The sequence below is a fragment of the Scyliorhinus canicula genome, chromosome 4 (assembly GCF_902713615.1).
Source record: "Scyliorhinus canicula chromosome 4, sScyCan1.1, whole genome shotgun sequence".
Taxonomy (NCBI): Eukaryota; Metazoa; Chordata; class Chondrichthyes; order Carcharhiniformes; family Scyliorhinidae; genus Scyliorhinus; species Scyliorhinus canicula.
Window position 1 is genome coordinate 20,212,292 of NC_052149.1, and position 12,051 is coordinate 20,224,342.

Here is a 12,051-nt window from a genome sequence, read left to right on the forward strand (position 1 = left end):
TATGCAAAGTTCAATTCTCATGTCTGCGAGTTGCTGCTCTTAACTGCACTGCTCTGGAATAAGCAAATTAAGGGAGTCATTGCGAAAACAATCTTGCACAACTTCTTACAACTAGCTGAAGATGGAGCCCTCGCAGCAGAATGGCTGCACTTTGTGCCCAGTTTCGGGAGATGAAGAAAGCCTGAGGAATAAAGAGAAAGCATTGTGTCCTCAAAAATGTTTGAATTAATCAAATTATTGTGCATATTCAGAAAGGAATGAAGACCTCCATTTCTATCAAGCATTTCATGGCCTCGGGACATTCCAAAGTGCTGATTTCCAATTAATTATTTCTTTAAAGTGTAGTCACTGTTGTAATGTGAGAAACATGGAAGCCAATTTATACACAACAAGCTCCCACAAACTGCAAAGTGATAATGACCAGATAATCTGTATTTTTATGTGGTGTTAATTGAGGGATAAATATTGGCCAGGAGACCAGCGATAATTCCTGCTTTTCGTTGAAATAGTAAAAGATCTTTTCTGTCCACCTTAGAAGGAAAGTCAGAGCCTCAGTGTGACATCTCATTTGAAAGACGGTGCCTCGAAGGGCACAGACTCTAATGATGATGATAATTGCTTAGTGTCACAAGTAGGCTTCAATTAAGTTACTGTGAAAAGCCACTAGTCGCCACATTCCGGCACCTGTTCGGGGAGGCTGGTACGGGAATTGAACCATGCTACTGGCCTGCCTTGGTCTGCTTCCAAAGCCAGCGATTTAGCCCTGTGCTAAACCAGACCCTGATTCAGATTATATCTTCCTCTCTTTGCCTAATTTCTCTGTCAACAGCACATGAATTTAGATCTTCTTTACACTCTTTTTCCAGGTACATGCTGACAGCAGGGAACCTCAAATGCTGCTGGCACATATTGTATCGGAAAATCGCAGGCATGCTGCTTGCAATTTACTGTCCATTAATCTCACTTGAAGGAAAATTGATAGCATTTTTCCTATAACTGCTGGAGGCTGGTGAAATTCCCTGTTGCCAGCCTGTGCTCAGACAATGTCGGCTGCAGTTTTACGAATGCATATAACCTGTAAATTATATTGAAAGAAAAATAATTACATCGGTTGCTATTTGATTCAGTCATGAAGTTAAAATGGGTTTGTGCGTATGCAATCATTAATTGGCAAAATAGTTAAATGCAAACATGATTAAATTGATGTTAACCTTTCAGCTTCTGATAATGTACTTTTGGGGATACACAAGTATTTTTCTCAGTTGATCACTGAGGAACTGAATAGTTCAGAGACACATCAAATAGAAAACAACCACACAAATAAGAATCTGACCAAATTACAAAAACATGGCCATGAAACCCAACTTCATCGACAATTCAAAACAACTGTGAAGGAGTGCAAATATTCAGACGTGCTACCACTGGGTTCGACAGATGATGTGGTATAGCAATAGAAGACAAAGCAGGCACGTTCAGGCAAGCTTTAAATTGCGAACACAAAGTCTCAGGTACCAAAGAAAAGAAAATTGTTGTAAACAATGGGCTGTATCAATCAAAAAGCAGAATCTTTGGGATTTTAATGTAAATTGAGCAATAATATCTACTTTAAAAATTAAATCACCAACCCAAAGATGTGCAGGGTAGGTGAATTGGCCACACTAAATTGCCCCTTAATTGAAAAAGAAAAAGTCTGTTCCATCAGCCTCCTTGAGTCTGTTCCATCAGCCTCCTTGAGCCTGCTCCATCAGCCTCCTTGAGCCTGCTCCATCAGCCTCCTTGAACTGCTCCATCAGCCTCCTTGAACTGCTCCATCAGCCTCCTTGAACTGCTCCATCAGCCTCCTTGCGCCTGCTCCATCAGCCTCCTTGAGTCTGTTCCATCAGCCTCCTTGAACAGCTCCATCAGCCTCCTTGAGTCTGTTCCATCAGCCTCCTTGAACAGCTCCATCAGCCTCCTTGATCCACCAAGGATCCTGCTCCATCATTCAATAGGATCATGGCTGATCTGTTTGGAGCCACAACTCCACTTTCTTGCATAGTCCCTGAAACCCTAGACTTTCTCGTAGATCAAAGCTGTGTTTAATTCAGCCTTGAACATATTCAGTGACACAACCTCCACTGCTCTCTGGGGTAGAGAATTCCAAAAATGAACATCCCTCTGAGAGAAGAAATTCCTCCTCATCCCCATCTCAAATGAAAGACCCCTTATTCTGAAACTGTGCCCCTAGTTCTAGATGCCCCAACTTGGGGATCATTCTCTCGGCATCTATCCTGTCAAGCCCCCTCAGAATCTTATGTCTTTCAATAAGATTATCTCCCATTCTTCTCAATTCCAATTTCCTTCTGTTGGATGGTTCCCAACCCTGCACAATTGTCCAGAGGAAGTTAGCATCTGCGTAATTGCTGGGTGGGAACTTCTGAGAGCGATTTCCCCAACACATCACTGGGGTACCCCTTAAATCGACGCTGGGGAACCAGGAAGTTATGGGCCTATTAATATGGTGTACTAGGTGCTTTGGTGACGCCTAAAGACTACAAATGTGGTTATATATGTCTCCATTCAAGGGGCCAATAGAATGGGCCTTGATTGGTTACTGGATCCTGTAGCAATATTAAAGAGTACTTGAAACAAATATTACTGTGGCTGCTGAGCCCTCACTGATTGCTGCAAGGAACACGAACCCCAGCCTCCTCAGGCTCCCCAGCTCCTCATTGCCACAATCCCAGCCCAGCCTCGTGCCCCGCCTCGAGCGGGAAACGGCGCGCGCGCTGATGGGCCGCGGAAGTCGAGCCGCGCGGCGCAGGTCGCGTGGGGGCGGTCTCGAGCTCCCTTGCCAGTTCGAGCCGCGCTCTGAGGGGACAGGATTGTTGTGAAGGGCCGAACGGCGACATGACCGAAGCCCAGCGGAGGAGCTGCCAAATGTGAGGAGTAGACGGCGCTTGTACCTTCAGTTCAAATGGCACGACACGCGAGGTTTCTGATAAACTGCCATTTATAGATAAACTATGTGAGGGGAGGGGTTAGAAATTTGGAGCCAGCGTCTGATTATCTCCAGAAATAATAGTGGGTGGGAGCATATTAGTTGCAATTTTCAGCAACATCGAAATAACACATTTTAAAATTAGTAAAGGCTCCTTCAGAGTTGCTAGGAGTTGTCCTGCAGTTGCCAAGAATTTTTTAAAAATCCCCATGACACTTCTGCCAGCAACCCAGCAGTATATTCATACGGTCAGTAAATATTGATATTTACCCCCTTTTTCAATCAACATCTCATGTTTTCCATCTTTTTTTAGTTGTAAAGATATTGGAGATGGTAAGTCCTCTGTTGAATGGAATCACATGGGTCAGGTGAGATGTAAAAATGTAACCCACCCACCACCCTCGAATACGTTGATCCTTCATGTGCCATCCCCACAGCAATCAGTGTCCACCCCCCTCACAAACAATCAGTGTCCTCCCCCTCACAAACAATCAGTGTCCACCCCCCTCACAAACTATCAGTGTCCTCCCCCTCACAAACAATCAGTGCCCTCCCCCTCACAAACTATCAGTGTCACCCCCCCCTCAAAACAATCAGTGTCCTCCTCCCTCACAAACTATCAGTGTCCTCCCCCTCACAAACTATCAGTGTCACCCCCCCTCAAAACAATCAGTGTCCTCCCCCTCACAATTAGTGTCCTCCCCCTCACAAACTATCAGTGCCCTCCCCCTCACAAACTATCAGTGTCACCCCCCCTCAAAACAATCAGTGTCCTCCCCCTCACAATTAGTGTCCTCCCCCTCACAATCAGTGTCCTCCCCTCACAAACAATCAGTGTCACCCCCCTCAAAACAATCAGTGTCCTCCCCTCACAAACAATCAGTGTCCACCCCCTCACAAACAATCAGTGTCACCCCCCCTCAAAACAATCAGTGTCCTCCTCCCTCACAAACTATCAGTGTCCTCCCCCTCACAAACTATCAGTGTCACCCCCCTCAAAACAATCATTGTCCTCACCCTCACAAACTATCAGTGTCACTCCCCTCAAAACAATCAGTGTCACCCCCCCTCAAAATCAATCAATGTTCTCCTCCCTCACAAACAATCAGTGTCCTGCCCTCACAAACTATCAGTGTCACTCCCCTCAAAACAATCAGTGTCACCCCCCCTCAAAATCAATCAATGTTCTCCTCCCTCTCAAACAATCAGTGTCCTCCCCTCACAAACTATCAGTGTCCTCCCCCTCACAAACAATCAGTGTCCTCCCCTCACAAACTATCAGTGTCCTCCCCTCACAAACTATCAGTATCCACCCCCTCACAAACAATCCGTGTCCTCCCCTCACAAACTATCAGTGTCCTCCCCCTCACAAACTATCAGTGTCCTCCCCTCACAAACTATCAGTGTCCTCCCCTCACAAACTATCAGTGTCCTCCCCCTCACAAACTATCAGTGTCCTCCCCCTCACAAACTATCAGTGTCCTCCCCTCACAAACTATCAGTGTCCTCCCCCTCGCAATCAGTGTCCTCCCCCTCGCAAACAATCAGTGTCCTCCTCCCTCACAAACAATCAGTGTCCTCCACCCGTCACAAACTGATGTGCCATCAATGAATTCAAGACGAGTAGTGAACATAACTGAGGCTTTGATAAACTAAACATAAAGCCTCCTGGCCTCTGATCCCGAACTGGGTCAGAGGCGGAGACAGCCACCTTTATACCGAGTCCGAGGGGAGGCGGAGCCATCGGGCAGTGGTTTACCACATTACATGTGATACAGGAGCTGCTTACCACAATACACATATTATATACTACAGTGGTTTACCACATTCACCCCCTGTTTAAAAAAAAGAGTCCAGCAGGGGTGAAGTGGACTTAAAGATCAAGTCTGTCGGAGGCCTTGACATTCCGCCGTGATCGCCTCAGTCCCGGCTGTGGTGTGGGCACCGGTGTCGAGACCTGTGCCTCCGGGAGAGTGTTGTCCTCTTCTTCACCCAGTAGTTGAGTCGGTGGGGGGGGGGGGGGCGGTGATGGTCGGCAGGGGGCCTGCGGGTGCCAGATCTTGAAATAACTGGGCAGTGGTGGAGGGAGACGGTGTAGGGTTGGGGGTGGTGGTGATGGTCACTGGGAAACCTGCAGGTGCCAAAATCCGGAGGGAGACTGTCCTGTCGCCCGTCATGATGTGCCGCGTAGGCATATTGTGGATTGGCATGGAGGAGCAGGACCTTCTCAATGAGGGGATCTGGTTCATGACTCCTCGCATGGTTCCAGAGGAGGACGGGCCCTGGGACTGCCAGCCTGGATGGGAGCGAGACCCCAGAGGTGAACTTCCTGGGGAAGGCAAAAATCCGTTCTTGAGGGGTCTTGTTGCTGGCAGTGCGCAGGAGCGACCGGATGGAGTGGAGCGCATCAGGGAGGATCTCCTGCCAGTGGGAGACTGGGAGACTTCTCAACTGTAGGGCCTGGAGGACAGCCTTCCAGACCGTCGTGTTCTCCCTCTCCACCTGTCTGTTGCCCCGGGGGTTGTAGCTGGTCGTCCTGCTGGAGGTGATGCCCTTGCTAAGCAGGAACTGACGCAACTCGTCGCTCATGAAGGAGGAACCCCGATCGCTATGGATGTAGGTGGGGAACCCGAACAAGGTGAAAAGACTGTGCAGGGCCTTGATGATGGTGGCAGAGGCCATGTCAGGGCATGGTATGGCAAAGGGGAATCTTGAGTATTCGTCAACAATGTTGCGAATGTACACGTTACGGTCAGTGGAGGGGAGAGGCCCTTTGAAGCTGATGTTGAGGCGCTCAAAGGGGCGAGAGGCCTTTATCAGGTGCGCCCTGTCTGGCCGATAGAAGTGCGCTTTGCACTGCGCGCAGACCTGGCCTGACCTCCTCGATGGAGTAAGGCAGGTTGCGAGCCTTGATAAAAGAATGGGTGGCCCCCGGGTGACAGAGGTCATTGTGGAGGGCCCGAAGTCGGTCTACTTGTGCACTGGCACATGTACCATGGGATAGGGCATCTGGGGGCTCATTTGAGTTTCCCAGGTCGATACAAGATATTGTAGTTGTAGGTGGAGAGCTCGATCCTCCACCTCAGAAGTCGTTCTTGATTTTGCCCCGCTGTGTTTTGTTAAACATGAAGGCAACCGACCGTTGGTCAGTGAGGAGAGTGAATCGCCTGCCAGCCAGGTAATACTTTCAATGTTGCACAGCTTCTACAATGGCTTGGGCTTCCTTTTCAGCGGAGGAGTGTCGAATTTCGGAGGTATGGAGGGTACGGGAGAAGAAAGCCATGGGCCTGCCCGCCTGGTTGAGGGTAGCGGCCAGAGCAAAGTCCGACGCATCGCTCTCCACCTGGAATGGAATGGACTCGTCCACAAAGTGCATCGCGGCTTTGGCAATATCTGCCTTGATGCGGTTGAAGGCCAGGCGGGCCTCAGCCGTCAGGGGAAAAATGGTGGATTTAATAAGTGGACGGGCCTTGTCCGCATAATTGGGGACCCACTGGGCATAGTAAGAGAAGAACCCCAGGCATCTCTTCAGGGCCTTGGAGCAGTGGGGGAGGGCAAGTTCCAGGAGGGTGCGCATGCAGTCAGGGTCAGGCCCTAGGACTCCGTTTTCCAAAACGTAGCCAAGAATGGCTAGGCGGGTTGTGCGGAAAATGCATTTTTCCTTATTGTAGGTGAGATTCAGGAGTTTAGCGGTGTGGAGGAAGTGCCGGAGATTTTCGTCATGGTCCTGCTGGTCATGGCCGCAGATGGTGACATTATCTAAGTACGGGAACGTGGCCTGCAGCCTGTACTTTTCAACCATTCGGTCCATTTCTCGTTGGAAGACCGAGACCCCATTGGTGACGCCAAAGGGAACCCTGAGGAAGTGGTAGAGGCGGCCATCTGCCTCGAAGGCAGTGTATTGGCGGTCCTCCGGGCTGATAGGGAACTGGTGGTACGCAGACTTCAAGTCAACTGTGGAGAAGACCCGATACTGCGCATTCTGGTTGACCATGTCAGATATGCGGGGGAGCGGGTACGCATCGAGTTGCGTGTACCGGTTGATGGTCTGACTGTAGTTGATGACCATCCGGTGCTTCTCTCCAGTATTGATGACCACCACTTGGGCTCTCCAGGGACTGGTACTAGCCTCAATGATCCCTCTCGTAGGAGTCGCTGGACCTCCGACCTGATAAAGGCCCTGTCCCGGGCACTGTATCGCCTGCTCCTAATAGCGACGGGCTTACAGTCCGGGGTGAGGTTAGCGAAGAGCGAGAATGGGGCGACCTTCAGGTTCGCGAGGCTACAGACGGTGAGGGGGGGCAGGGGTCCACCGAACTTTAACGTATGCTTTGGATGTGGCACTGGAAGTCGAGCCCCAGTAATAGGGCAGCGCAGGGATGGGGAAGGATGTAGAGCTTAAAGTTAGTGTACTCTATACCTTGTACAGTAAGGGTCGCGACACAGTACCACCGGATTTCTACTAAATGTGATCCGGAAGCCAGAGATTTTCTGGGTCGTGGGTAAAATTGGGAGGGAGCAGCGCCTTACCGTATCTGGTGTATGAAGCTGTCTGTGCTCCCGGAGTCGAAAAGGGAGGCCGTCTCGTGCCCGTTGATCTGGACGGCCATCGTAGATTTTGTGAGGTGATGAGGCCGGGACTGGTCGAGCGTGATGGAGGCGAGCTTCGGAAGGTGATGTGTAGGCCGGTCGGAGGTGGCGTCGGCCAGCGTGCGACCAGGTGACCAGGGCTCTTGGGAGGCTGCGGAGTGGTCCCAAGGTGGCGGCCCCCATGGGTCGCACGTGGCGGGTGACATCGGAGATGGCGGCCCCCATGGGTGGCGGGTGGAGTACAAGATAGCGTCAAAGATGGCGGCCCCCATGGGTCGCGCGTGGCGGGTGGTGCGGCAGTTGGGGGCGGCCCCGACAGGCAGCAGGCAGTACTGCTGGGCCTAGGAGTTTTAGGGAGAGATCGGGCCTGGCAGGCTTTCGCAAAGTGGCCCTTCCTCCCATACCCGTTACAAGCCGCGTTCCGTGCCGGGCAGTGTTGTCTGGGATGCTTACCCTGGCCGCAAAAGTAGCACTTCGGGCTTCCGCCGTCGGCGGGCTGCTGCGCGGCACAGGCTTGCACAGCACTCGAGCCGGATGATGGCGGCACCCACGAGGTCCATGAGGGTGCCGCGTGGTCGGAGATGTAGCCCTCCATGTTCTGGAAGGCCACCTCCAGCGAGTTTGAGAGCTGCACTGTCTCTGGGAAGCCGAGTGTACCCCCTTCTGGCAATCGCTGGCGGATGTAGTTCGATTTAGTGCCTGCGACGGAGGCGTCCCTGATCATCAGCTCCGTGTGTTGAGTAGCCGATACCGCCTGGCAAGCAGAGTTCCGGCCGAGTTCCAGCAAGTCACGCAGGAATTCGACTTGTGACTCCCCAGGGTGTTGTCGCCTCGTGGAAAGAAGGTGCCTAGCATACACCTCGTTTACAGACTTTCAATATTGTCCCTTCAGCAGCATTATCGCCTCCATATATGAAGCGGCGTCCCTGATGAGAAGGAAAACTTGCAGGCTTACCCGTACGTTGAGTATCTGCTGCTTTTGGAGGTCGGTGTAGTCTTCGGTGGAGGATCCGAGGTAAGCTTTGAAGAAGCTTAGCCAGTGCTCGAATGTTGCAGTGGTGTCGGCGGCCTGTGGGTCCAGCTCCAGGCGATCAGGCTTGAGCGATGAATTCATCTTCAACGTTTAGTTTATTAAATTGATGTGCCATCAATGAACACAAGACGGGTAGTGAACGTAACTGAGGCTTTAATAAACTAAACATAAAGCCCCTTGGCCTCTGATCCCAAACTGGGTCAGAGGCAGAGACCAGCCACCTTTATACTGAGCCCGAGGGGAGGTGGAGCCATCGGGCAGTGGTTTACCACATTACATGTGATACAGTAGCCGTTTACCACAGTACACATATTATATACTACAGTGGTTTACCACACAAACAATCAGTGTCCTCCCCCTCACAAACAATCAGTGTCCTCCCCCTCACAAACAATCAGTGTCCTCCCCCTCACAAACTATCAGTGTCCTCCCCTCACAAACAATCAGTATCCACCCCCTCACAAACAATCAGTGTCCTCCTCCCTCACAAACAATCAGTGTCCTCCTCCCTCACAAACAATCAGTGTCCACCCCCTCACAAACAATCTGTGTCCTCCTCCCTCACAAACAATCAGTGTCCTCCTCCCTCACAAACATCAGTGTCCTCCCCCTCACAAACAATCAGTGTCCACCCCCTCACAAACAATCAGTGTCCTCCCCCTCACAAACAATCAGTGTCCTCCTCCCTCACAAACAATCAGTGTCCTCCTCCCTCACAAACAATCAGTGTCCTCCCCCCTCACAAACAATCAGTGTCCTCCCCCCTCAAAACAATCAGTGTCGTCCCCTCACAAACTAACAGTGTTGTCCTCCACACAAACAAGCAGTGTCCTCTGGCTCCCAATAGTGTCCCCCCCCCCCCACAGTCAGTGTCCTCCCTGCACAACCACCACAAACAATCAGTGTCCTCCCCGACCCCAACAATGTGTCCTCCCCACCCCCACAAACAACTAGTGTCCTCCCCCCAAATAATCAATCAATAAGTGACCTCTCCATCCCCACAATCAGTGTCCTTCCCCACACAAAATGTCCTCCTCCCCACCCAAACAAAGTGTTCCCCCCACCCCGCAAATAATCAGTGTCCGTCCCCCCACAGTGCCCCCCCCCACAATCGGTGTACTCCCCCACTGTGTCCCCTACAAAGAATCAGTATCCTCCTCCCCCCACAGAGAGTGTCTTACCCCACTACAAAGAACCAGTGTTGCCCATTACTGTCCCTCCATCAGCATCTCCCCATCACTGTTGCCCCTCCCCCCTCCCCATCACAGCCCCACATTCCCCATCATGGCCCCCCACAGCCCCATCCCCGAAAGTTTGATCGTTTTCCAATTGGTGTTAGCCATGTGTGCCATTACAATGGATGTGTCAGGTGACAAATGAATGCTGAGGGTGGGTGGTTTATCTAACCTAGAATTCATGGGATCTGGAATTCATACTCCGGCTGTTACATGGAGCTAATTGTAAAAATGCAGTGTGGGAAGCAGTATTGTTCCTGTAGCTTTGTCTTTCTTGGTCTCAAAGTATCGATAAGACCACGTTCCTTGCTCATCACTAGTTGCTTGATAAGGCTATGATGTGGAGATGCCAGTGTTGGACTGGGGTGGGCACAGTAAGAAGTCTTCCAACACCAGGTTAAAGTCTAACAGGTTTGTTTCAAATCACTAGCTTTCGGAGCACAGCTCCTTCATCAGGTGAGTGAAGAGGTGGGTTCCAGAACCACATACATAGACAAAGTCAATGATGCAAGATGATACTTTGAATGTGAGTCTTTGCAGGTAATTAAGTCTTTACAGGTCCAGACGGAGCGACTGGAGAGAGGGATAATCGCAGGTTAAAGAGGTGTGAATTGTCTCAAGCCAGGGCAGTTGGTAGGAGTTCGCAAGTTCAGGCCAGATGGTAGTGGGTGAATGTAATGAGACATGAATCCAAGGTCCCAGTTGAGGCCTTACTCATATGTGCGGAACTTGGCTATCAGTTTCTACTTGAGAAGGTGGAGTGATTTTGTTTTCCACTTAGAATGACTGCTTAAAGCCACACAGTGTGAGTCAGACAAAGTAGGGGGGGGGGCTGGTTTAGCTCAATTGGCCGGACAGCTGGTTTGTGGTGCAGAACAAGGCCAACAGTGTGGGGATTCATTCCTGTACCGGCTGAGGTTATTCATAAAGGCCCCGCCTTCTCAACCTTGCCCTGGCCGAAAGTTTGGTGATCCTCAGGTTACCCTCTGAAAGGGGAAAGCAGCCTTAGGTCATCTGGGACTATGGTGATTTTACTTTAACCAAATACCCTTGCTGTAGCTTCAATACTCTTTGTCCCCCCCCCCCAACAAATTTATAGATTTTTGGGAATTTTGATCCACAATATACTACAATTCGATCTCATGGGTTGCTGGTTCACGACCATGATGATGACATTACTGTATCCATGTATTATAAATGCAATATTTAAAAAAAGATGGATTTTGCTGCTGCACTATGCCCCACTATATGTTCTCAATAATCCTAACATAGGTGCAGTGTTGTTCCTTTGTTATGAGGATCACAAAGTCCTTTTAGATTATTTTATCTGAACTAATGTACTGCAAATGCAGGAAATTGAAATAAAAAGTGAACAGAAACTTCTGGAAATACAGCCCCATCAACGCTTGAAAATGGAAAGGACAAGTTGATATCCAAGCAATTTCTGTTCTCTTGTGCAATTGTAGTATTTTCTGTCTTGTTTTACATGATTAATTAATTGAATATTGGTGACTTCTGCTTATGTTGTTGCCAGGTAAAAGGAAAGCGGTCTCACGTGCAAGATGCTTGAGTTTGAAGAGGATTGTTTGCTACACTTGGACGCTTTGTTTTTTGAAAAGCCTTCATCAGAGAAAGCGTATGTTATTTATTCTGTTTTACTATATAAAGGTGCTTTATCTTGGCATACACTGCCTATAGATCAAACCTGCCAAAAAAGACTCAAATTACTTTGAAGTTGGCTTACTTTAGTTGTTATGACATGTTCAGTTAAGTTTCTGTAGAAACAGAAAATACATCATTGCCTGTAGTGAGACTGATAAATACTCCCCAAAATTGACATTGACCAGACAACTCAGAAAGCCAGTCAAGTTAGCATTGTGAAGGGCGATCACAATTGATCATATCTCTTTCAGCCTACAGCGTATTCTACTCCTGATGTTTTCAACTGACACACATGAATTTTAATGACTACTTTTATAACTCGAGAAATCTTGAGCTGCGTTATGATGTAATCTAATGGAAGTGGGAAGTTATTAACCAAACTAGTTTCCGTTATTCGAAGGAGGCTGCTCCACATTTGTATGATTATTTTCTCCATGCCTCTATCATTTGAATGTGTTCCACTAATTGGGTAGCACAGTGGTTAGCACAGTTCCTTCACAGCTCCATGGCCCCAGGTTTGATTCCAGGCTTGGGTCACTGTCTGCAGAGTC

General features: G+C 49.5%; 1 protein-coding gene across 4 annotated transcripts in view; it reads left to right on the forward strand.

Moving 5' to 3' along the window:
* The first annotated feature begins 2,836 nt into the window (after window positions 1–2,836).
* hfm1 (helicase for meiosis 1) overlaps window positions 2,837–12,051 on the forward strand; it is a 281,213-nt gene continuing 271,998 nt past the window's right edge. For 3 of the 4 annotated variants that reach the window (XM_038793806.1, XM_038793808.1, XM_038793809.1), the window contains exons 1-2: window positions 2,837–2,921; window positions 11,373–11,474. In XM_038793806.1, the coding sequence (XP_038649734.1) occupies window positions 11,401–11,474 (74 nt within the window). In that variant the 5' untranslated portion in view covers window positions 2,837–2,921; window positions 11,373–11,400. Of the gene's footprint in view, window positions 2,922–3,090; window positions 3,229–11,372; window positions 11,475–12,051 lie in introns of those variants that run through there. The other variant, XM_038793807.1, reaches the window with a different exon arrangement.